A 26,264-nucleotide genomic window follows, 5' to 3' on the forward strand; every position below is an offset into this window, starting at 1 on the left:
AAGCGACATTGGCCACGAACTTGCGATTGCGCTGTGGCGGTGCTCCGAGGAGGCACAGAGGCCGACCTTGAGCCGTTGCCTAGCAACCGCCGCGGCTGGCGGACGCCGTGCCTTCGCCGCGCCATCTGGCATGACGTCACACCGCACGCCTCGCCGCAGAGCCGCCGCGGCTGTTTGGTATGACGTCACACGGCTTGCGTCTTCGTTGCGCTCGCCTTAGATTTCGCTTCGTATATCCTGGCACAGCCGAGCTAAGCCACTGCCAATTTTCTTTCCTATTCTTTCAACTCTACTGAACTTATTCCCTACATTACGTGCATAATGTTATTCTACATAACTGTCTGAATTTTTTTCTTTTTTTGTGAGTGCGGTAAAATTTGAGCGCGTACACGAAATGTGAACTCCACTTTCAAGGAGCAAACTTTGCAGCATCGTGGCACACTGGAGGCGTGTGCGTAACGACATGCATCCCCCAGTTCCCTCCTTCCGCTGAAAAATTCCTGGCAATAAAGCTAAAGTTGGAATGAGAATTGGAAGCGGAGTGACTCGATCAGCTCTGACGTGATATTAACAAACGCGGTTGAAAATGTTTGCTCTCTTCTTAGTTTTATGGAGTTTCTGAAACAGTACAGCGGAAACAACGTCGTCACTGCGCAGCTTGAGCGCTAGCCACCAGAATGACGACAGCCGCATACGAACTACAATGAAGAATACAGCTCTGAAGGCTTCCGAAATGCATACGCTATGCATGAAGATTCACGGCCACCTATTACGCACTATAGCACTCAATACGACTTACAACGCATCCTGAGTGAAGCAGCTCAGTATCTCGCTTTATAGTAAAAAAATGTGCCTTCGCACAAAGCCCACAACTTACATAAACATTCGCAGTATCTCTTTGCATCATGACCCGCCACGGTGACTCAGTGGTTATGGCGCTTGGCTGCTGGCCCGAAAGACGTGGGTTCGATCCCGGCCGCGGTGAGTGAATTTCGATGGAGGCGAAATTTTAGAGGCCAGTGTACTGTGCGATGTCAGTGCACGTTAAAGAACCCCAGGTGGTCGAAATTTCCGGAGCCCTTCACTACGGCGTCCCTCATAGCCTGAGTCGCTTTGGGACGTTCAACCCGAATAAATCAAATCAAATGTTTGCATCTATGGCTATATGCATAAATTTCCAGGAGCGCTTGGCTAGCACTCTTTCCAGAACTGAACTCCTGCCAGAACTTGTGCGTTGCATGTCATATTGAGAGCGATATTAGTTTTTTTCTTTTCTTTAGGCCAGACGGTGCCATTTTAATGCACGTGTCCGTTCCCGATATGATTTGGTCTATCATGAGTATTCCTTTAAAATTTGCTTTTGTTCCTTCGAGGTATAACAGCTTTCCAATAATTTGGTGTGCAGCCCTAATCTTTATTATTTCAAAGCAAGTGAGCACCACACGAAGGATTTGTTACTCTGATCGCATTTATATTGCGTTTGCACAATCGAGCTGTAGTTGGGCAACAAACACAGATATTATCGAGTTATATGCGCCTCATATCTAGATAACCGCTCTTAAACATGTACGCCGTGCTCCTATTTTCGTTATGCACCCTATCTAGGCCCGCTGTTGCAAGAACTTCTCACACAGTGCCCTTGGAGTGCACTACCGATGTTCACAAAAGAATTTTTAGACTCTTGAAGATACCCCGAAAGCATTTAGCCTGATTATTTTCCATTAACAGCACATATCTAAGATACACTCCTTTTCACTAGGACATACGAACGATCAGCAGCTGTAAAAAGTAATCGTCCTTAATCGTACATTTCTTTGTTCAGTCTGGTTTATGTTGGTTAACGTCATAGAGCAACCTGGGCTATGAGGGACGCCGTATAGAAGGGCTCCGGATAATTTCGGTTGATTGTTGGTTTATGGGGTTTAACGTTCCAAAGCGACTCAGGCTATGAGAAACGCTGTAGTGAAGGACTCCGGTAATTTCGACCACCTGGGGTTCTTTAACGTGCATTGACATCGCACAGTACAGGGGCCTCTAGAATTTCACCTCCACAGAAATTCAACCGCCGCGGCCGGGATCGAACCCGCGTCTTCCGGGTCAGCCGCCGAGCACCATAACCACTGAGCCACCGCGGTGGCCACCTGGGGTTCTTTAACGTGCACGCAGTACACGGGCCTCGAATTTCCGCTCCATCGACATTCGACCGTCGCGGCAGGGATCGACCCGCGTCTTTCAAGTCAGCCGCCAAGCACCATAACACTGCGCCACTACGGTGGCCGACTGTAAATTGTGGGGTTTAACGTCACGAAGCGACACACAGGCTATGAGGGACGCGGTAGTGGACAGCTGGCTGCTGATTAATTTACACCATCTGAGGTTCTATTAACTAACGCTGACATCGCACAACACATTGGCGTTTTTGTATTTCGCGGCAGCTGCGGCCGAGATCGTACCCGCGACCTCGGGATTAACAGCCACGCCAAATCTACTTAGCCATTGCGGCTGGTCAGATAATCATATCGTGTGCTTTGTCTTCTGTTCCTGCCTGTTTATTCACTAAACCGCATCGTACAACAAATGGTGCTTTAACACATAGAAAAAAAACGACGGCGAGAAGTGGGGAACCAGTGCACAGGTATACCAGCCGGGAGGCAATCTGCCAAGCTGCCGCAGAGAGTAGCGACGCTTTATTAGAGCGGCCAGCGGACGGAGGCGTTGATAATAGGCTCGGCCACAAACTCCACGCTGCAGTATTCGGCCGTCGCGGAGCGGGTAACTTCGAGCTCCATAACTATTAGGATGTTGTCTTTCTGCTTGAAGAGCACCCCAGGCACGTACAGCGTCTTCTGTGGGCCAGCGGGGGTCCAGTAGCGGCCCAGGTTGAAGCCGTTCAGGAAAGCAACGCCCTGAAAAATGGACAAGAACCGCATGCATGGTAACTATCATGCACAAATAAGAAGACTAACGGTTCTCGCTGTTTTTTTTTTTCAGTTTTCTTTTTCTTTTTTTGTAAGAAGCAGTAGCTCAAGCATGCGGCGGATAACCAGCGAAAGCGCTCTCAATCTTACACTTGTATCGTCATTTATTGCAAGCGGTTTAAATCGCGATGAGATCGACTATGCCGTGACGTCACCGAGCAAGCAAGCATGCTGAGGTAACAGTCGCACGGGTTCAAAAAATTTTGACGCGCCGCAGTCACTGACAAGACGACGGAAGCAGGTAAGTGAAGTCACATCGCAGACGACACTTTTTGCGTCATACTTCGTTTTACCAGGTAGACTGCCATTTTGCTGTGCGCTACACTTGCAGTGTGTCTAGTTAAAATATCTGAACTGACCGTAAAAAGTCCCTCATCAACACTGTCTCCGTTTGGCTAACCTAATAGTTTCGCGCGTTGCCACATTGGTACAGTCAGCAGTAAGTTCCCACTTTTTGGAGGGGGGGGGGGGGCAGTGCTGTGACATACTGGTATCTTTTACAAACCGCTAGAGGAGCGGCCCGCTTAACACAGTGTAAGGTCAGTGTAAGAGACTGGTGTCTGGAATGTTCCAAGCATTCCCGGTGATGAAAATAGAATGCAATCCTTATGCTGCTGTCTACCGGTACTGTCTGTATCAGAATAGAGAGCAGCCCTTACGGCGCGGTTCAGTTCCAGAGTTGAAGCCTGGGCGAGTTGGCAGGTACTCATTCTAGAACAGCGCAGACAAGACAAGGACGACGGAAAGGAACGTACAACACGAGCGTTGACGGCGAACTTGGGTCCCAGTTCGAGTACACGGCGCGCATCATGCGGAAGGGAAACTGCTCGAACTGGGACCGAAGTTCGCTGTCAACGCTGGTGTTGTACGTTTCTTTCCGTCGTCCTTGTCTTGTGTGCGCTGTTTTAGAATGCGGTTCAGGTGTCCACTGAGCTGTGAGACAGATACCGCGTCATTTCCTTTTCTCAAAAACCAAACCAAACAACCAACCACAAAGGTAGGAAAATGAGAGGCTCGTGATGACACATACAAATGAAGGAAATCAACAGTCAGCGACACCAAGGAAAGCATAGGGGATTACTTCTATATTTTATTTTTTTTAGTTTGTAGCGGTAATGAATAGGAAATTAATAGTGTAATTATTCTACGGCTGAAAGGCAAGTGATTAGAAAGCATAAGAAGAAACAATCACCTGCCATCGGTAAGATCCGAAGCCACGATCTCCGAATTTCGTGAAAAATGCTCGACCAACTGAGCTATGGCGCCGATTGTTCAATCTTCTGCTTTCCGGGGTATTTATAGAGGGTGTAACCCAACCTTTAGAGAGTGCACCAGCGCCACCCACGTTCATAGCGGACGAGGGTGGCGCATTGCATTAGGAAGTCGTCGACTTACAGGAAGATCCCTACTATGCACGTATATAAACCGGAGAAGTTAAACGAAACCGAAGAACTCGGACATCGCACTGGCCACCTCTCAACGAAGCAGCCTTGAGCTCAAATTCGTCTTACCATTGCTCATTGCACTTCCTTGGTTTATGCCTTGATTTCCCTCTTGGCACACTTGTTGGATACACAATGCACGAGCTAACAAGCAGTTTCTCTCTTTCAAGTCTAACCACTCAAAGACGGTAAGGACAGGAACTGGGGGAAAGCGTTTGCAATCTGCTCTGAACAATTCGTGTCAACATCAGATGTAGCAAGGCTTCCAGCGGCACAACATTACGCTTGCGGAAGCAGGATTCCCTAGAATGATGCTTTTATGTGGCACAGCAGAAAGCCTTGTGCAGAAGATTAACCGGGTCAGAGAAACAGAATGCAGGCCTGAAGCAGCGATGAATGACGAGGATTTCGTGGTTATTCCGTACGTTCATGGACTGACCCACAACCTTAAGACTGGTAAGTGGCACAGCGTTCGGATCACCTGCACGGCGACTAATAAGGCAAGAAGCATGTGTGCGCGAGTCAATGTGAAAGAGAAAAAAAAAATCAAAATTCCAGACCGCACAACAAACAGTGTACTCTGAATGAGTTCAAGGAGTTGTATATCTTATTTTCCTGTCCTGTGGAAAGCATTACGTAGAACAGCCAGTGATTGGACATGACAGCGTGCATCATTACTAGCAGGGGCGCCGGGAACCAACTTTGCAATGCACTGCAAAAAAATGCAAAATAACGCAAAAAAACGCTCGTGCCCCTCAGAAACTTCATGCTATGCAAGTACTGAAAAAAAAAAAAATAAGGCAAGCTAACTCGCGAGGCATTAGAAGCGTGGACAACGCGAGAATATGGCGAGCAATGTGTCCATCAGCACGGCATCTGGGGCACTACCGAAGAAATTAGTTGTGTTTTTGCGCGACGCACTAGGAGGGCAAAAAAAAAAAATTGAGATAACAAGGCGGTTATGATATCCTTAAATTCTCTGGCACAAAAACGCGGGAGTTTCAAATATTTTGGTTGTCGGAGAAACTTCGTCCTCGTCTTAGTTCCTTCTTTGTTTTATATTTTTCTCTTTTCTGCTGCAGTATGCAAAAAAAAATCTAAACATTTCTAGTGGGCTGAATAACACAGATACATAATAGGTTATGCCATGTTCAAGTAGTTCCAGTCCTTGTTCATACATACTACATAGTACGACCCATACTTTCAATCCCCTTCCTCTCTATTTCTTGGCAGTGAGCTCATAAAAGAGTTGTCCTCTCCTCACGTGCAAACGAGGTGGTCGGTGCGGGTTCTATTTTCTCGCGGCTAACGACCCCAGGACTGTGCCACAAAAGCTGTCACGGTTTGGATATACACGGGAAACGGCTGGCGAGAGTCGTGTAGGTACTTCTGTAACCAGACTATGTCGAGAGCTAGCTGTTTCTTTTAATACTTGACGCAAGTTGATCAGGCATTCACGCGTACAGATACGTCTACTCTCGAAATTTGCCGCAAGCAAGCCATTCGTTTGCTATCTATTACACCGTGCAACAAGAAAATAAGCTGCGAAGAAATTTGTGCGACGCGACAGAGCCACTTTCCACGCCAGCCACTTCGTGAGCATTTGCGGTAGCTGTAGTCACCTTCGTCCAGTGGCTCAGCCGCAGGAAGCTGTCGTGCGCTGCCTGGTGCTCGGGCAGCGCGAAGGTGGTCGCGTACACCGACAGCCCGTCGCTATGAATGTGGACAGAGCTGCCGGCCTGGCGGCGAATTTTCTCAAGCGCTCCGATATCTCGCAGCCAATTGCCTTTGGACAGGTCTATAGGCACCATCTTCCAATTGGTCAGGGTCCGCTCATCCAAGGTCACGTTCTCCACAATACCCTGTAATGAGCATGCAGGGCACGAAACACGTGCGGTAACGTTAAGGGCCCGAAAGAGAGCAGAGAAGATGGCGGTGGGAGGGTTCATTAATGATGCCCTAGCTGATATCATGAGGAGGAATTGAACCCTAGTCATACATGTAAAGCAAAAGAAAGGTAATGTGCGCTCTGTTCGGGTAACAGAGGGTATACTGAAGGTATCGAAATGCAGTAGGGGGCAAAAGAAAGGGAGGCGGAGAAATCACAGGATAAACCTGTTTGGATGAGAAGGCCACTGCTGGTGCAGGACGATGGGAGATGCCTTTGTACTAGAGTGTATGTAGGTTGGATCATGATGATGATTGTGGTGGTGATGACGATGACGGTGCTGGGGAAGAATAGCTTGTACTTAAGGCGCACAAGCGCCCAGACTGACCTTGGGGTCAGCGATAAAATCCCCGAAGTTAATTCGTCCTTGGTTCTCCACGAGTATCGAAAGGGTCTGCTGTGCCTTGGCTTCAATAAAAACATCGAAAACACCGTCCGTCCGGGAAACAATGCCTCTGAGGCTCTGAAAGCAAAGAACATGACAACCATAAAAGTTTACTAACGCATCGGACGCTGTTTACACTGCGCGCACAACTGAATATAGAATGATAAGGCGATAAGCTTAGGTTATAAAACTAGCGCAACTATGCGATTCACCGCGCTATATGCGTTATCGGTCTAACTTTTTACCTCAACGGCATTGAACGCAACGCAGTTTTATATTTTTCGCTGAATTAAGCATCCTCGCCAGCTTGATAGGATTGGACTAACCGGGGCTTGCATTAAGCAGACCGACAGCAAACTTTTTGAAAATGTTTGTTAGCACACGGGCAATGCGCGGCAGAGCAGAACAAGCGGAATCCGATTGCAGATGGCGAAGTTAGTTACTGAATCTCGTGCATCCTGTGCTTCTGTTGCGTTGTGTCTGTTATGTAAGAAAAGTGCCTTGCAAGGCTGCACATCCACCCAAGTATCGCCCAGGACGTTCAAAAGCTGCGGTGTGATGACGATTTCCTACTGTATCCGCAAGTGACCGTCAGGGCACTCCAGGTTAACCTTGAGCTCCCTATATACACTCCATAGAGCGATACATTTCAGCCACAGTAAACGAATTCGCACCACCAGCATACTTGTTCTCCTCATCCATGCATGAAGTGCTCAAAGATAAATGGATAGTTTTTTATTGTATTTACATGTATATTTTAACCCCGGACAAAATTTATTGCGAGGACAGTACGTTTTAAGAAAATGAAAATTAACCACAGTCAGTATAGTTGCAAATCATATTCAACTTGCTCCGGAATGTCGAATGTTAGCTGAAGCATAGCGAAAGCGTTGATTATCTTTAGTGACTGCCACATGGGTAGAAAAATAGTTGCAGTAGACGGACGGGCGAGAAAGGGAGGATTGCAAAAAGTGGTAGGGTTTGAACGTAGTTAAACCGAGTGGACGTGCGTAAGCATGTGTTTAGCCTGGTTGGCTTACGGTTTTGCTTTGCTGAGTCGTCGGCACGTCTGCCGACGATATTAGTTCGATAGTAGTATTAGTTAGCTGACAAAGACGATGTGCAATGCATAGCGTCACAGTGTGTATATTATTTCGATAGTAGTATTACTTGATGAACACAAGGACGCGAGTGTGTTGCATTTTAACACGAGGCGTGATCGGCTGCAGTGATAGCCTAAAGTTGTCGTGCAGTGGCCAGCGAAGCTCATGTTCGCGCCGCCACGGGCTCTAATCCCAGTCTAGGCAGTATTTATTTTATTTGTGGTTTGTCCAAAGTGACCCTCAAGGTCACGCTTCACACAAACTCGGCAAGCCGGTTAGACCTCGTGAAGTATTGCTTTCGCACTATTAATATGCATTTCGTACCACACTTTTCGATGCTAACCTTATGACGATGATCAATGCAAAGAGAAACGTGTTATGGAGATTAAATAAAACATTCGCTAGATTATTGTGATGTACCTTATGAAGATTTAAGCGACTGATCTTTCTCCGATATTTCGTCGGCATTGCGTGCTCTGGACAAAAAAAAAAAAACAAAAAAACAAAGCACAGATGTAGCCCCTGTGAACTAAAAAGACATTTGGACAAGGACTACTCAATTAATACTGATTATTATTAGTGGTCAACAATTTATAGCACTCCATATAATAGTGTTTAACCATTAAAAATTGGCGATTGTTATTGTTGGTTCATATCAATAATAAACACTTTGACACGAAGCCAATTCGCACAGCTGAGGAGTGTCTTGGAACCTCTGTTGTTCTGCCTTTACATTAATTACCTCATTAACATTAGCAGTAAAGTTCGTCATCACTGACAACAGTATCGCTACCTTACAGGCTCAAACCAAGTTGACGTAATTAATGCCGCGAAGCAAGCAATCAGAATTATAATCCTAGAGTCCCGCGAATTCACTGATACAAATATAAAAGAAGGCAAAGAAGTTTTCTTCAGACCTAAATAAAGTAAACTTCACCAGATACCCGTTTTTGAACTGAACGATTAAGTTGTTCAAATATCTTTGGTTAAATGCCTTGGCGCGATCTTTGATGAGCACATGATACGGAGCTAGCATGTACAGGCAATGGCAACAAAAGTTTTCTCGCGTTTCAGGTATTCTTTCAAAATTACGATTTCACTTGACAAAACGCGGTAAGCTTCTAACGTGTAATGAACCCTATTTATCCAGCGTAAGCCACTGTCATCTAGCATGGCGCCTTTAGCCGCCGCGGTGGCTCAGTGGTTAGGGCGCTCGGCTGCTGACCCGAAAGACACGGGTTCGATCCCGGCCGCGGCGGTCGAATTTCGATGGAGGCGAAATTCTAGAGGCCCGTGTACTGTGCGATGTCGGTGCACGTTAAAGCACCCCAGGTGGTCGAAATTCCGGAGCCCTCCACTACGGCGTCCCTCATAGCTTTGGGACGTTAAACCCCCATTAGCCATAAACCAAACGTTTTAAAATATATATAAACTTCACATTCTATAAAACAGCAATGCGCACGATCATACATATTCCATTTGATAATCACAAATAACCCGTTTATAGCCAGCTAAAGTTTCTTCGTCCCCCGGACAACTAGGAAGACCACTTGTTAGGACGCTACGAAGCCACTGTGAAAGGACATAATTATGCACTCAGTAATATTGTTGCCGTAAAGCTAAACAGAAATCTTCGTACTACTCGGCACGTGGTAACCTGAGAAATTCCACAATTAAGGAAAAACTAAGGGCTTGAAATCCTGCGTTATCTTCTGCCTTCACACTTAAGTAAATACATGTATCTATCTCTTTCTTTGTTTTGACGCATCTGTTTTGAAGTTGTATTTTTGCACTTACATTTTCTTAGACAGTCATATTTGTTTATATTTCTCATATTTGACCCCTCCTTCGATCATGCACTTTACGGAGTCCATAGAGTGTTATGGACTGTAGTTTCTATTTCATTCTGAAGTTGTTATTCCGTGTCTTCTATGAACTGCGCTCTTTCGCCTGGTTTCCCTACATTTTCAATGTATTTATATTTATATTTCACAATTTTGTATTTGTAACTTAATAAAAATTTGATTATTTGCTGAATACCATGCTGCAATGTAATAAAGGGTCGTACACCTAACAAAGCCAATTTAGAGGCTTTTACCTACGTCACTCAGCACCCTTGATGTTGATGATGAAGAATTTGGTTTGCTTTGATCTGCTTGATTTATAAGTAGAGCAATCAAATATATGCGCCATTCAATTATGCGCCATAACTGATATACGCGCCATTCGAATCGAATGGCGCATGTCCAGATGCGTCATTCCAATATATTAGAATGGCGCCTCTGGACATGCGCCATTTTTTTCATGTATACATGAAAAAAATATACAATGCTTCCACTTGACAGCAGCGTCCGCAGCATGTCTTTCTTTTCACTTGTAGCATCTATACTCTGTCTTCCTTTAGTTTAAAGCATTTAGCAACGAAGCCCAAGAGGAGCACCCCGACGTAAAATGAACGATTACAGAAGCAAGCTGCGAGCTGCGAGCTACAAGGCATGGTTTGACAAGGAAGAAAATCTGTGTGAGCATTGAAATCAAGGTGTATATTGTTGTTTGCAGCCGACGGTGTACATACATCGTCTAGGTAGACGTAGCCGCGGTCCCGAACGCCGTGAAGTTTCAGTAGCGAAGGTGCCACCGCGTGAAAACTGAGCCGAGTTTCGTACAGCATGTAGCCATAACCCTGGAAGAAAGAAAATCAGTGATGTACTCAGCGCGTAGCAGGGTAACGGCGCTGAAGTATATGCAGAAGAAAGCAGTTTAATAGCTAACCATCAATCCGCAGCGATACTCACACAGCAAATCGACCATTTTAGTTTTGACTGATCAGCTGTTTAGAAATGCTGATTTGATGATCCCGAACATTTTATTATTGTTGGCACACGACTTCGGTATAAGTGCTTGTGCACTTCGAAAAGACTCTAAGATATAAAACACCTGTAGACACCACAACGGCCGCAACATTGGTCGGCGGCAGCACAGCATTTCCGCCTTAGTAGCGCAAGTTGTGTGCGCCCACAACTTACTTTGGCTGCACGGGACAAAAAGTACTTCGATAGTGCAAACGCATGAGGCTACTGAATTTTTTTTTTTTTTTGGCTCTTCGCATTTTGCCATCACGCCCATGGGGCCGTTTGACCACACAAACCAGAGTCCCACGATCATGATGCCAAAACTTCTCATTCACATTGTTGTTTCCGGTATGCAGACAGGGGCTATTATTTTTTATCCTTTTATTTCACCCACCCCACTATATGTTGCTTCCGGTAGTGCGGTGTTTTTTAACGTTGCCGGATGTTGTAAAAATTAGTGACATTAGTATTATAAGTGTCGATGTTCTTGGTGTCGCCGCTGTCTTTCATCGACAATACTGAGCAGTGCCCAGTGTGCTACTGTCCGCAAGAAGCTCTGCCACGATTTGCTGCTGCTGTAAATTATGAACGCGCACTGCATATCCTAACCACGGAGCAGTTCGCACATCTTAAATCCGTTTGAATATCGAGCGCTTTTTGATAACAAGCCAACAACAGGCATGCACGCAGGCAGTCGCAAAGCCGCTGTCGACAAGTCCTTACGTGGCCAGCTTTCTCGAAAGTCAGCGGGTAGGGCGACTTCACGGTCAGATGGTGCATCAGTTGTCGCATCTCCTTGAGGCCGAACATCTGCAAGGTGATGCAGCTTTTTACTTCCAGCGAGCTTTCTTCTAGACCCGTCAGCTATTAGCAGCTAGGTAAATGGAAAAATATGCTGAGCTTACGCGTTTTAAGGCCAACCTTCCGAGGGCCATCTTCTGCTTTGGCGCTGGAATGGGTCCCTTCGCCCGGTCCGGGAAGAACTGGAAGAGACAGACGCATCATCTGAGAGCCATGTAACGACTAGCGACCATGTGCCATCGACTAGTGGATCACTGGAAGGCATCCCAATGTAAGCGGGCAGTAAGAAACATACAGGGACGTGGTGATAATAAGCACACACATCGCAATGGTGCCGATATGCGTGAAATATGGCGGTGAAAATGTCCAAACAGTACTCGTTCGCTGAGTGCATGGTGCATGACAACTGACAAATGACCTGCTGGAAAACAAAAAGGGTGAAGAGAAATGTGCACGGCGAACGTATTCGTACGTATTCATCAAGTATGTTCCCTTTTTGCGCCCTAACACCTTTCGCGCAGTTAATTTGCTGTAGTAAAAAAGAATTTTACCCGAGTGCATGAGGTCCAATCTGAAAGGTTTCTCGATGCCTTTCAGAAAATTATGCCAACAATTCCAGCGAACACACCTCTCCCCCCACCCCCTTTTCCTCTCTCTCTCTCTTTTTTTTTTTTTGTGAGCAGCCAGTGCGCCTTCATCTGTCCGTCACTATATAACGCCTCGCAAGCACGCAGGTTTTACGAATTCGGTCGTTCATTACGAGTTGACACAAGTTCGAGCGCCCGCAATGCCGCAGTGTTTTGGTGAAAACGGCCCAGCGGGCTCCTACCTCACCGATGACGACACGGATTGCCGTTAACTTAGGCGTGGCGTCGCCAGCTTCGTTGATGGGTGCATCGTAGTCGTAGCTGGTGGGTTGAGGCCGGAATCCGTTTTCCATGTTGGCTATACATTTACAGAGACGTGAGATCAGCAGCGTCACATATTTATATTCTTTCATTACTTGCTCTAGCCTCCATCTGAATCAACGCGTATTATGTAGAGCAGCCATTCGACGAAACGTGACTGGAGCAAAGAGACCATCGACAGCACTCAAATACCAATGTTGGCGCTATGTGCACGCGCGCCAGTTGGCTATAGCAGTGCTAAGCCTTATGTGTAGGCATGCAGCCCGTTGGCTTTCCAAAGAACAAAGTGGCTGAATCATCCGTTCGTATTTTTGTTATACAAAGCTTGCTGCCTGCGGACATCTTGTTGGACTGCTCACGTTGTTTTGAGTTGCAAGGTGGATTAAAATAACGCACTACGCACTGATTTTGTTAATTAATATTCATGTATACATTCCGAAGCAATCAGCAAACTTTATGTAAAAAAAAAAGAGAACTGGCAGATAAGCCATCATTATGCCAGGAATAACCTGAACCTGTAGAGATTACGTTGGGCCATGCTTGTCGCTCAAGCTTGTAGAGTCAATAATTAGGATTGCCGAAGCATACTTTTTTGTATTTTTTTTATTGTACTCTGTTTTAGCAGGTGAAAATACAGGCAAGTATTTCTGATAGAAAAGTAACACAAAGAGTGACTTTTGTTTTATTTCTTTCTGCTCGTTCAGCCGTGCTTAACAAGCTCCAACTATAAAAGCACAGGTTGTGTTATACCAGAGGATTTACCTACAGCAGAGCACGTGCTAATTAAGTGCATTTGATAGAAGGCCGCTCAAGCGTGCGCTTCGCTAACCCCTCGCCCTGGTATTTCCGCTGTTCTCACATTGAAAAAATAAACGAAATAAAAATTTAAAATTATGGAAAAAAAGGGAAGAGCAAGGAAAATGTTCTTACCGCCAGTTTTGAATCCAAAATTTGTTCCACCGTGAAACATATACCTGCAGTGCCAAGGTTGAACATATTTTGGCCGAACTGTCTATTAATCTTGGCAAGCAAGAAAATTAGTTACTACAAACGAAAAAGCGCAACCTACAGCAATTTGTGTCTTGCAGTGCCCATGGCAAGGCCATGAGCTCACAAAAACTATTTCACACCTCGGGCTTCACATTGCAGCTCCAAGGATACCGTGGAGCTTTAACGCATGCGTCCGAAAGTGAGCGGCTTTACTTCCAGTTTTGTAACCTCGCAGTAATCACAGAAAAATCATCCACACGTCCAAGCCCAACGCCAAAAACTTCGACGTTATTCTTTACGACACGCCGGCCGATGTCAGGAGAGTCGTGCCCCTAAAAATCCCATCAGCGTAACAAAAATGCTGTGGTCCCCGCTTTCAAAGCCTGTGCTCGTACGTTGTGTACACTCAACATCTCGCAAGCAGTGACGGGCATGCATTGGTGAAACGCTTAACTGTTTGAGTGTGCTTACATTCACTGCTGCCTAGAATAAGCATGCAACGAGCACGGTGGCTACAATTCTGCGACGAAAACGCGGGCGTTCAGCAAAGGCAATTCCTTGTGTCAGCATCGTTTTAACACTACATGGTTAGTATCGTTGGAACCGGTACAGAAAAAATAAATGTTCACTGGGACACCTAATTGCCTGATATCTTGACAATGCGATAGCATTAGAAGTTTTTGGTGCCTATATCAAAAGCGGCGTCACTTCCTGTCCGTTGACGTCACTTCCCTCCAAGCAATAGGAATTATCCGCTCTGCTGACTCATTTCCCTCCAGCCAATGAAAAATTTCTGCTCTGATGACGTTACATGCTTCCCTCTAGCCAATGGGCAAATTTTATGACCTACGACACTTTTTTTTCCCCGATGTTATCACTTAAAAAACGTACGCGCACATAAGGGCCGTATGGGCCACTTTCGGCCTCTTAAGAGTGTTGCTCTACATATCAGATTGCAGATGCACCTCAGAAGAATCTGTCTTGCAGCGGCTTTAACTGTGATTGCAATGATAATGAAGAAGGAGGAGGAACAGAAGAGCAAGGAAAAGGAACGAGTGGAGAATGGAAAAGCAATATACAGGAGAGGAAATGAAAGGATAGAGAGAGAAAAAAACAGAATGTCGGAAAGGCAGAGAGGTCAAGCAGGCTATGCCCAGCAGGCTACCTTACACTTTGGGAGGGGAACAAAGGGGGGGGGGGGGGGGGGGGGGGAGGAAAAGTGTCCATTGACCCCTAAAATGAAAGGAGAAGAAGACAAAATGAGGATATGAAGATAGCGGCCCTGCGAAGTGGAATAAGCTTCAAGGTAGCCGTTAAATATCCCCTTTATCAAAGCTGCGCCTTCCTTGTCGGTTTTTTACTTTCGCTTCCGGAATTGTACGCCTGGAGCTGCTCCTGATTCTAGGCTAGTCGGAAGAACTTGGGCAGCGACTTTTCTTTCACAACTGCTTTTTCAAAAATGCACCGGCACGAAATCCACGTTGACTAATACCGCGAAGGGCGTCTACGGTAGAAGGAAACGGGGGAACGTTCTGACGACACTGGTGCAGGGCCTCTTCGGCAACGTTTATCCTTCCGGAACGTAGAGGAAAATACTAATAATACTGACAGGTTGAAGGAGGCCTTCATGGCGAGCACGGCGCGGATCCTGTGTGCCAGGAGGGAGGCGTTCACCACTTGGTGCTGATGGCCCCAGTGGTCCAGCCAGCCCGTGTACATCTCGGAGTTCATGAGTGGTCCCGCCTTCTGGCGGCGTCGCTTGCGAGCGAACGGATTCCTGGGATCCACGCCTGCACTTGTGCACGAAAGATGGCGCAGTGTGTGCTAATTCGCATCCATTCCATGCTGCTGCTCTGATTCGGGCGGCTCTACGTGACGGCGTATCTCAGTGGCTATGCCGCCGGGTTTCGTGGTATATGCGAACATCGCAGCATCCACGGCGGCTGCGATGTCATTTCGAGGAGATTAAATGAGAAAATGCCTTGTGCTGAGAACTCAGGTGCACGTCAGGTAAGGTTTCTTTGTAAACGGCGTAGACGAAGCACGACAGGAATCGATACCGTCCTGTCTTTTGCTTTAGCCGCTTTTGTTTCTCGTGTTGTCATAGCAAAGAAAACAGCGCAAGAAACGAGGACGGACAGAAAGGAAACAACAGGACCAGGGCTGCTACTTAGCCCTGGTCCTGTTTTTTCTTTCTTTCCCTCCTCGTTTCTTGCGCTGTTTTCTTCAAGTATGTTTCACCAACTCGCCCGTTTCGCTATTGCAAAGAAGCCCGATGCCACATGAACTAGACCCCTTGCATTTTTTAAAGAACCCAAAGGGTCGAAATTAAGCCGAACTCCTCGGCTGTGGCGTGGCTCGTTTGGCCAGGTGTAGCTGTTGGGCCTACAAATTCATTAATCAGTCATTAATCAAGTAATTAAATGCAACATAAAACAAGCAAATGAGCCTCGTTGTGCGTACGTAGCCGGATTAAATTATTCCGTGTTCATCAGCGTTATATAGTGACAACAGACAATCGGGCAAGAAGCCTGGGAGGCGAAGAACTTTTTGTCAAGCAAACCTAAATACATGTCTTACGCACAATTTGGACGATCTGGGCGTCACACATCTGTGCGTGACAATATGCATGCAGCGAAACTGAGCTCGCGCTGTTAAATCCTTGTAAACTTTCTTTTACAGCGAAGCTGTTAGAGGCTTGACGCGTAAGCGGCGAGGTCGTAGGCGTAACTCATCACGTGGTCGAGTCATGTCAATCGCGTGAGGCCACATGTCCACTGACGTCACCAGCAGCGAGGACCCGTCCGAGCGCATTACGCACAGCTTTTGGTGCAGCCTCTTCATTTAATTTCTACAGCAAAAACTTAAATCGCAAGAGCACAAAGAGGTGCGCTGGTCAAGGGCAATAATGAAAAAGTAAAATCGTAGAGTCGTTTTCTTAAAATTTAGGCAAGCGCTGAAGTAACTCGAGCACAGTTTCTTACTTTTTTATGCTCTCTTATCACCATCCTGAACATTGAAAGCAGCTCTTATATTTGATGAACGATATTCAGCAAACTCGGGGCGAATAGCGCAAAGGAAAAAGGTAGCGCCAAAGTACAACCCGCCGGCTCGATGCTCACCGGTGCCGAAGTTGACCGTGGTGAGCGTTCCCGGCACGGCGCCGCACTTGAGCGAGTCGTCATTGTTGTTGTCCGCCGTGAAGAGGGTCACGTCTTGGCCCAGCTTCGCCCACGCCAGGTCCCTAAGGTGCGCCATGTAGGCCGAGTCGCACGAGCTGTAGCTGCCGTACTCGTTCTCCACCTGCAAGAGAGGGCGCACTCGCGGGCAGCACCTACGTGGTAAAGGATTTTTGATTTATTGATTTAGTGAGGTTTAACGTCCTAAAGCGACTAAGGCTATGAGGGACGCCGTAGTGAAGGGCTCCGGAAATTTCAACCACCTGGGGTTCTTTAACGTGCACTGACATCGCACACTACACGGGCCTCTAGATTTTCGCCTACATCGAAATTCAGCCGCCGCGGCCGGGATAGAACCCGCGTCTTTTGGGCCAGCAACCGAACGCCGTAGCCACTGAGCCACCGCGGCGGGTCACGTGGTAAAGTAACTCGAGCTTCGAGAAACTAATCGCAGGCAAACAAGGCCACATCAACAGCAAACTCAAGCCCTGATCAGCGACTGTGCTTGCAGCGCGACTGTAACTGTGTTGTATGCAAAGACGACACCGCTTACACGATCAGTAACAAGACGGCCAGCCAGCTTCGTAGAATTTCGGTACAGTTACAAGTACATTTATGCTAAACTGCAGCACGTTTCTCAGAAGCTTTGAATAAAATTATTTAAATCTGTCAGGTTCCAACTCTTTCCATCATTCCTTATTTTTCTTTTTTAGCTCACAAGGCGTTACACTGGATTGTTGAGAGATATATGCATGCATGCCTACCTGCACCATGATGATTGGTCCGCCATTGCTGATAAGAAGTGGTCTCACTTTCTCGTACACCTTTTTCAAATAACGATCCGCGTAGAAAAGGTATTCTGCGGTAAAGTGCAAAATAGCAAAGTGTAAAGACATCTGTCTCTTTACCGTGGGCGAGTGCTATAAGCCCTCTATAAGCCCTCACAGGTCAGAAAGCTCGAACCCACTGATGGTCAGTCTTATTCGACTTTGTTAGCAACTGGTATTGTTTACAGAGCGTATAAGCATTTACGGCAGGGTACACTTGCAAGTGTCTCATCAACGCGCGCATTATTTTTTTTTTTTGTTCTTTGATTCTGACATCCGCTGAGTCGCTAAACTCAACCGTCCACCGACGCCAGCGGTCCTCGAAACACCGCGCACTAGTCTCTGGCAGTGTGCACTAGAGTCTAGTGAACACGGCTATGCGCAGGGGGCGCTTCCAGAGAAAGTCTTAATTAAGTCTTATCTATTTAAGGAGCGGGATGGAAATGCAGACTCGGGATGTGCGCTGACAATAATCACAATGGTGCACAGGCAAACGCCGTGAAGTTGCCTCGCTTGCTCGTTTTTTTTTTTTTTTTGCCACTGTCTGTCGGCTGGTAACGTTATGAGCACACACCATCCGAGAATAGAGACAGCGTTGTTCAATGTGAACTTGTAATGTTTTTCGTGGTGCTTAGAACAGCAATATTTGGCAAAGTTACAAGAACCGAGTGGGTCTAGCTGAACCGACTAATAAAAGCGACGTCTAAAACTTCCATTCTTCGTAATTCATTCACTGGTTAATTGCTTACTGCATGGTTACGTGCTATAATAACACTGTAGGCAGCGCGGCATTCTGTAGCGAAGGGCTCCGGATTCACTTCGGTGAGGTTCTTTAAGGTACATGAAAGCCTCAATACAAAGGGGGTTTTGTGTTTCGTCTCCACTGAAATGCTGACAGTGAGGTAAGGCTCGAATTCGTGAATTCGGACTCATGAGTCGACCGCCGAGACCACCACAGCCAGTATACATAGCACCTCTAATCTTTGAGTGACAAATCTAAAAAAGAAAGGAAAGAATGAGCAAGGTCTGCATAACCGCCTTCCTTTCTCCTTTAAAATTACTCATGAAATCGGAAAACAATGTCCTGTGTTAGTTTCAGGTACCCACTTTCATCCATGGTCCGAAGCCGAATAGACGTGCCATTCCTTAGCAGCCAGTACGGAAGCCCTCCCTGAAAGGAATAATATCTGTTTTGAGCAATATTTCCCAGTCGTTATTCCTGTTCAATTTTTTTTTTTTGTAAAGGGACAGGAAGCAATGTACTGATGTTATCCAAAGAGGCATGATTTTGTCAAGAGGTTCTCAAAGGCTTTTTCGTAGTTCCTTTTATGTGCAGAGCTAGCCTTTCCATCGTTTCCTCTCACACATTAGTTCAAAATTGATAGCTTTAGCACGGAAAAGACACCTACGAGCCGTGTGCTGTTCTACGTATTGTTTCATGCACTTTAGGCTATTCTTGTCAAATACAAAGTGAGCAAATGGGCAAGGAAATACACTATAGGTGAAGCGTGATAAAGATACAGGTGACAGGGGAACAAAGCGTCCTTCTACTTGCGTCGCTGTGCGCACCACGCCACGAAAACTCAAATAGCTACATCAAGAATTCGTGTAGAACGAAGCTAGAGAGACCAGTGCAGTGAATGTTCCGTTTGTTTGAACAATCAAAGCAATGCTGGCGGTATTTCTCGTCTCATGTAACACGAATAAATCTCCCCGATAGATATGACGGAGTCTGTCCATGGTGTGGCGGAATTCCAACAACATACCATGTAACATGGGGCTGCTCCGGTGCCAAGCCCCCTGAACTAGACAATCATCGATCTGAGGAATAGTGGGAGTCTGCCCTGCTCAGCTCTGTTTTGGCGACCCAGCCTAATCTGATATCCCAAAAAAGAGCAACAGCGGTGGACATTGGGGTCCTGAAATAAGTACTCCACCCAAAATCTATATTTTCTCCTCTTTATCCTACCTTTTTGTGAATAAATGTTTTCTACTACTACTACTACTACCCCGCAGCGCAGTCATCCAAACTTGTAAACAGGCTCTAAGCGCGACTTACGAAGTCGCGTTCAGCGCAGATATACGGTCCAGGCCGGAGGATGACCATGAAGCCCAGCCTGTGGGCGATCCCCAGGAAGCGGACAATGTCCTGCTGCCCTCCGAAGTCGAAGCGGCCTTCCTCGGGCTCGTGGCTGCTCCATTCGACGTAACTGTGAAAACATATTCGTGCACACATGTCGCAAATTATGTGAAAGCGGGAAAGGTGCTCGTCAGCGCCCTCTGCACGTTGATCGCAGCAGTGCTTTGAAGTGGGAGGCCCGGGATCTCTACGGTACGGTCCAGGAGGCAGCGGGAAAGGCATAAATCTTAAAAACTGACGTGCTCGGTTAGGGTTGCCTGGAACTAGAATTGGAGAGTGACAGTTTGGTTTGGTTTATGGGGTTTAACGTCCCAAAGCAACTCAGGCTATGAGAGACGTCGTAGTGAAGGGCTCCGGAAATTTCGACCACCTGGGGTTCTTTAACATGCACTGACATCGCACAGTTCACGGACCTCTAGAAGTTCGCCTCCATCGAAATTCGACCGCCGTGGCCGGGATCGAACCCGCGTCCCACTGAGCCACCGCGGCGGCTGGAGAGCGACAGTTGTCTGCCATCCTGCCTGAATTGATTCGAAAGACAAGGTAACGAAAAAAATGGCAAGTAGACACAAGGCTGCCATAAGAAGGCGCACTGCATCTGAAGTGTGGCTTTATGCTACGAGGCTTGTCTGGAAAGTAAGAATACACCGCGCACCACCCGGTCAGTTAGAAAGCTGATGGAGAGGTGAGACCACTGTTCTCTACTTTGAACCTTAGGCTTCCCTCTTCCCTCTGGTTCACAGTGCTCCATGAGCGCATGGCCGAGTAGCACACTTTACAAATACCTGCGCTGATCCAGACTCCTGCCAAATGCAGGGTGCGATCCGTGATGAGCTTTCTGAACTCACGTAAAGTGCGAACCATCAGCGGCTACTCCCAAACTGACTTCCGCTGTTTATGGTGATGTTAAGAATGAATAGATTTTAGTGAAGTGGGGCCGTGAATTCGAGAAAGACAGAGCCGATGTTCACGACGAGAAAACAAGCGGATGACCTTCTTTGGCAAATCTTTCGAATATGCGGATGACGATGATAAATATTGCATTAACTCGAAGTCCGTTCCTCGGGGCACAATAATTAACGCTGCTGCATACTGAGAAACCTTGCAACAGTTACAGCAGTGTATTTAAGGCAAATGGAAGGGACTGCTGACAAGTGGCGTACACTTGCTTCATGACAGCGTCCGGGTTCATACCAAGCACGCCACCACATCTCATCTGGCAAGATTCAATTGGAAGATATTAGAGCGCGTCCCGCATTGCCCGTACCTGACACCCAGTTATTTTTATTGGTCTGTTCATCTGATGAAATCTTGAAAACTATTCGTCGAAAACGAGTTCGAAGAGTCATGACGTACACTCGAAACAAGAACACAGATATATGGGAGCAAACAGGGGGTAAACTGTCCTCTAGCGCACTCTCTTGTATGAAAGAGAGCGCGATAGAGGACAGCTTACTCCCCCTTTAATCCTTAACGTTTAGAGTGCAGTAACCACGGTAGGCGAAATACTTCTATGACCACGGCACCAAAAGCTGATTTTCAAGTCAAGCAATTGTTTGGATATTGGCTTCAAATGTGTGTAAAAATGAATATATGTAGAACGGCTACTTCTGAATCAAGTTTTCGTATGGCAAAAATTTACCACATCCTTGCTGGCCTTTGTGCTTTACTATCCGGACAAGCTTCGTAGCAATAATCATTCCTAAATACCCTGCCAGTGCATTCCGCGTACACTGCGGTGCCAGGGAAGTTTGAAAACAACAGAAAATTCACGAGTTACTATGTCGCTGGCAGAGATAGAGATGGGACTCTACGTTTCGATCGCGTTCAGGCCGGCGGCTTGCATGGTCTTGAGGCGGTCTTCCCATAACTCCGGGAGAACTCTGAAGTAGTGGATGGCACCGGACGTTATTTGGACAGGCTTGCCTCGAATCAGGAAGGAATTGCAGGCGAAATCAGCCGCGAAAGGCAAGTTCGCCTGGGAAAAGAAGGAGTACTGTGTCAAACTCAAATGGGAGCCGACGTGCCATTTAGGACGTAACACAAAACGGGAGGAAACCGTTCGAACACAGCTCCGCCAGTTCATTTATCGGAAAACGAAAAAGCAAACTGAAGCGCTTTTATTAAACATGGTAAATGGAAGGAAAAAGATTATTGCTAGCCCCGGCATCTGCTATCGCTGCTGGAAGCACCTGAGCTGGGGCAGCGGAAATAAAGGATAGCGGGCAGTGTGTAGGAGTAAAATGAAAGAGGTGAGGGAATACTAGAAATTAAGACCTTTTTTTTTTTTTTTTTGCCAGCATATTCAGCCGAAGCCGAGAATCCAGTGCTGCAAGCAGCCCGACCGCCTCAGCTTAGCAGGTAATATTCGTAGAAGCATTATCAGCCGGAAGCTTTATCTGCTATGCGTCAATATTTGCGTCAATATTGACGCAAATATTGACGCAAATTCCCATGTCTGTTAGCGTCAATATTTGTGCTAAACAGCATGTAATTTGGCGGTGTATTTTTGGCACCAATGGACAGTTAATTTCAGATGACATTCGATTCCGACCATGTGATTAGTGAGGGTGTTTCATAAAGAAAAAGTGAGCCTTATTTATTGAACTCGTTAAAAAATAAATGGAACTTCGATAGACTTAACTACGAAAGCTTAGATATTTGTTCAGCATATCAACAGGGTCTTTCACTCCCGAGCAAAACCTTGATTTTTTTCTTATTTTAGAACCTACAGTCAGCTGCAAAAAAAATTCGAGCTGTACCTGATTTGTAGCCGAACTCCATAACCTGAAATTCGCGTTTCCATTGCAAACAGGTCGAGGTACCACGTGAGAACTAGTAGCAGCCCCCTTCAGGAAGGTCTTATTTTATTGTCGGTGAATGAAAACCTCCGTTAATTCTTGCCACGTAAACCGTGGCTCATTTCAAAATTAGTTCTAATTGCACCTTTTAAAAGCATGCCATCAAAACGCAAGCACTAGCTTCATGCCTAATCCGCAGTTTTCTATCAAGCACCTTCAGACGTTAGCCAACACCTTTCCATCTCAGTACTATTTCCAGATGGAAGCTGCGACGTCGCTCGGCCACTTTCGATACTGAAAAACGTGCAAATAGCTCAGGACGTCTAGCATGAAACTGAAAATTCTGATTAAGTCTATGTTCATGTACCAAAAAGAATGGGCTGTAGGAAAAACAAAAAAAAAAAACGAAGGACAGCAGTGGAAAAGTGTGTTGTTAAACAATGCGCGATGTATCCTGTTTGAGCTTGTTCTTGAAAAAAAGAAACCATATTAAGCCCAGCAAACAAAGTGAGTGCTTATGATCAATCGAGTCAAAGCTACAAGGGAATAAAGCATGAAATGCGGAACAGCAACTACCCTATTTGAAATCGGGAATTTTTACTCCGAAAGCAGTGCCCGATTTCTATACTGAAAAAAAAAAAGTACAGAAGAACGAAGAGCACTGGTTGTAAACAGCCCAAGGCATATTGGAGCACAGGATACGCTACCTTCAGCACCCCCCCCCCCCTTTTTTTTTGCGTTGTTTTATAACTGTAAACCTCCTCACGACAAGATCAAAATAGTCCAAGGAAGTGCGTTAGTCTGTCCGCCGGCTCTCCAGTCAATATCGTCGACAGAGTCTCATGACGTCGTAGTTAACCTTGGGAGACCTACTAGCGTGACATCGGAGGGAGTGGCGGCTGAAAGGGGATTAACCACTACTTATTTGAATTAACCGCGGCGTCATGAAGATCGGTCGACATCATCGGCTGGAGGATCTCCTTTGAGATACATCTGCCGCTTCGTTCTTGAGTTGTGTCCGAGTATAGCAGTCAGGATAATATAGACGTTATGCCAAATTTACTGCCCGAAATTATGCTACAAATATACGTGCAAATAGTAGTTTGCAACAAACAGAGCACCCTTATCCGGGCCACAAACAGACAACAGGTCAGGGCCAAAAAAGATTCTTAATAGAGTTCCACGGCAGCAAGGAGAAAGCAAGGCGGTTTCTCGAAGCACAAAATTGAACATTGGGAATCGAGAGAGATTCGGGTTTGGTTTATGGGGTTTAACGTCCCAAAGCGACTTAGGCTATGAGGGACGCCCTTATCGCCCCTTCTCCCCTTATGGAAAAGTTTGCCAGAGAACTGGGGCGTCCCTCCTTCGTTTTGCTCCGGTTTGGGCTAATGACACAAGTATAATTTGAATGGAACGACTTCATTGCGAGCAAGGTTCACTGTACGCCAGTTGAGAAAATCGTTCTCGGTGTTAACGCCTCCACACACGCGCGGCATGAGTACTCACGTATTCAGGCGTGCAGGTGGGGGGTAAAACGAGGTAAACGAGGAAAATTCCGGCCAGGGCGCACAACAGCCACCTGCAGGCCCTCGCGCGTCGGCGCACGAACGGCGGGCAGTAATGATGGGGTCGGTACATCTGCACAAACGGATGTGCGTAGTGTGTCCGGCCATGAAGACCGCTGTGTTAAAGTCTATCAAGCCAACCCTCCCGACTATTTCCCAAAAGCTTTAAATTACTTTTTTTCCAGCTACGCACCTCCTCTCAAGGGGATGTGTGATATTTTCGAAGTGGAAGTCAGACTCCAGCCGTCCCGATGCGCACACAACCTGTTTACTCAAACATATAATCACATAACAAAGAACAGAAGCGCCCCCTGGGGAACAAAGAATTGAAAATGAAAACGAAACTGATTACAACATACCCCCCCCCCCCCCCCGCCTTCCCGACTTATTTTTAGTGATTAGTTGTTAGTAAGTATACGTAAGAAAACCCTAAGGCATGCACACTGTACTATTTACACATATTTACAGACTATGTACACAATGTCATACCGCCAACTAATAGGTCTGATAGTCTTGGAGCCAGGCCGGTGGCCGGCGCTCTCGTGTTGAACGTCGCACTGTCGACGATGGTGACGGGCTCGTAGACATATGCTGCGTCCTGGGGGAAGGCGGCTGCAGCACGGCAGGCTGCGGCACACCAGGAGACCGCGGCTGAGGCGTGACAGGCTGCGGCACACCAGGAGACCGCGTCTACGGCGTGACAGGCTGCGGCACACCAGGAGACCGCGGCTGCGGTGTGGCACTAAATTGGCCTGGTTCGCAGGTGCCCGTCTCTGGAACCCTGGAAAGCTTGGAGGCATTCCACGTACGGCCGTCTCCAAGTCGGAAAGAGGCTGGTCCCCTCCTCTCGATCACTTTAGTTGGTGAAGAAAAGGCGCAACCTCCCTTGAAACGAACGGACGGCTTCTTGACACGAACAAAGACGCCTACGGCTATCTTCGTCTTCTTGGCAGCTCTCCTTTTGTCCGTGTAGTACTTGTGCTCTGCTGTTGACGCCGGACCCTTCGACGGAGTCGCGCCAACTCCTTGGCTGGGTCTTCCGCAAATGCTGGTGCTGAGAAATCAACGACATCCAACCTGGTTCGGGGCATTCTACCATGCAGCAGAACTGCTGGGGTGACCCCTGTGGTGGCCTGCGGAGTACATCGGTAAATGGCAAGACATTCAGTGACTGCCTGCCGGAGTGGTCGTCTTTCGAGGAGTGCGACTTGAATGAAGTTTTTCAATGTGCAATTGAACCGCTCTATTTGCCCATTAGCTTGAGGATAGTATACCGAAGAATGTGAAAGACGGATGCCTCTGTTTTGCAGGAAGGTGATGAATTCACGCGAAGGGAACTGAGGTCCATTGTCACAAATGATCTCTTCTGGATATCCTTCACGGGCAAAAACACTTGTTGAAAAGTCTTTCACGGTACTCGTGGACATTTCGCAGCAAAAATGTACCTCCGGCCATTTAGAATGGTAGTCAATAAGCGTTACAGCAAATCTGCTGTTGTAAGCTGCATGCGCCAAAGGACCAACAATGTCTAGGCCAAGCTTCTGCCACGGTCGCTCAGGCCATTTAACAGGTTGCAACGGTGCTGGTGATGTGTTGGAGGATATATCTGCCTCCAGGCAGATGTGGCAGTTTTTTATTGCCATGTCCACTTTCTTATCCATTCGTGGCCACGAGAATCGCTCACGCAGCCGCGCCTTCGTGCGCGAGATACCCGAATGTGTCTCGTGCGCGGTGCCGATGATCTGAGCCGTGAGAGAGGACGGAACAATGAGGCGCTCTGCACGCAGTAGCAGGTCATGGACAATTGAAAGTTCTTCCCGAATAGGAAAGAATGGTTTCGCTTCTTCTGGTATGGACTTCTTTGGCGGCCAGGAAATCAGCACGAATGACTTGATGGTTTCCAGGCAACCGTCGTCCAGGGGGGCCTGCCTGAACTTCTCCATTGTCACGCAGGCTAGCTCAATGAGCGTGACAGTTTCTTGCTCCTTAGCAATCTCTGCCTCCGAGGTAGGTGCTGGCAGCCGAGAAAGTGCATCTGCTACTGTGTTTGTGAACCCCTTGTGGTATTCAACAGTGAAATTGTAGCAAACCAGTCGTGCACTCCAACGCGCAATTCGGAGTGGGCGTCTTCCATTTCCTTGTGACGACAGCAAGGACACCAGTGCCTGGTGGTCTGTCCGAATTCTGAAATGGCGGCCCCGAAGGTAAGTGTGCCATCGCTCACATGCCCAAATACATGCAAGTGCTTCTCGTTCACCGACAGAATATTTCGTCTCCTCAGGCGACAGTGTACGAGATGCGAAAGCAACTGTGTGGAGCTCGTGGCCACCTTGTTGCTGCAGGAC

The 26,264-nt window shown here is 47.0% G+C and overlaps 1 protein-coding gene across 1 annotated transcript; it reads right to left on the minus strand.

The window, feature by feature from the left end:
* Positions 1 to 2,690: 2,690 nt before the first annotated feature.
* On the minus strand, positions 2,691 to 25,862 carry LOC149372242 (beta-galactosidase-like). The gene is made up of 17 exons (XM_089581853.1): positions 25,604 to 25,862; positions 24,416 to 24,546; positions 23,861 to 23,992; positions 21,368 to 21,531; positions 19,473 to 19,623; positions 18,521 to 18,584; positions 17,351 to 17,445; positions 16,530 to 16,710; positions 15,017 to 15,197; positions 13,348 to 13,391; positions 12,339 to 12,454; positions 11,614 to 11,691; positions 11,432 to 11,518; positions 10,432 to 10,539; positions 6,697 to 6,831; positions 6,043 to 6,282; positions 2,691 to 2,906 (listed from the first exon to the last, which is right to left on the minus strand). The coding sequence occupies exons 1-17, from the start codon at positions 25,860 to 25,862 to the stop codon at positions 2,691 to 2,693; spliced, it is 2,382 nt and encodes a 793-aa protein (XP_089437979.1).
* Between the last annotated feature and the right edge of the window lie 402 nt (positions 25,863 to 26,264).

This window comes from Amblyomma mixtum, chromosome 1 (assembly GCF_055824585.1).
Source record: "Amblyomma mixtum isolate Tamu chromosome 1, ASM5582458v1, whole genome shotgun sequence".
Classification (NCBI taxonomy): Eukaryota; Metazoa; Arthropoda; class Arachnida; order Ixodida; family Ixodidae; genus Amblyomma; species Amblyomma mixtum.

Bases quoted from the DNA above. Each gene is read 5' to 3' on its own strand.
- LOC149372242 (XM_089581853.1), bottom strand. From the start codon at position 25,862: ATGGAGAAGTTCAGGCAGGCCCCCCTGGACGACGGTTGCCTGGAAACC. The intron at 15,198-16,529 runs GTGAGCATCGAG...GCACAAGTGCAG, and splicing joins CACGGTCAACTTCGGCACCG to GCGTGGATCCCAGGAATCCG. The intron at 6,832-10,431 runs GTATGTACACCG...CTTTGCTTTCAG, and splicing joins GCTACGTCTACCTAGACGAT to AGCCTCAGAGGCATTGTTTC.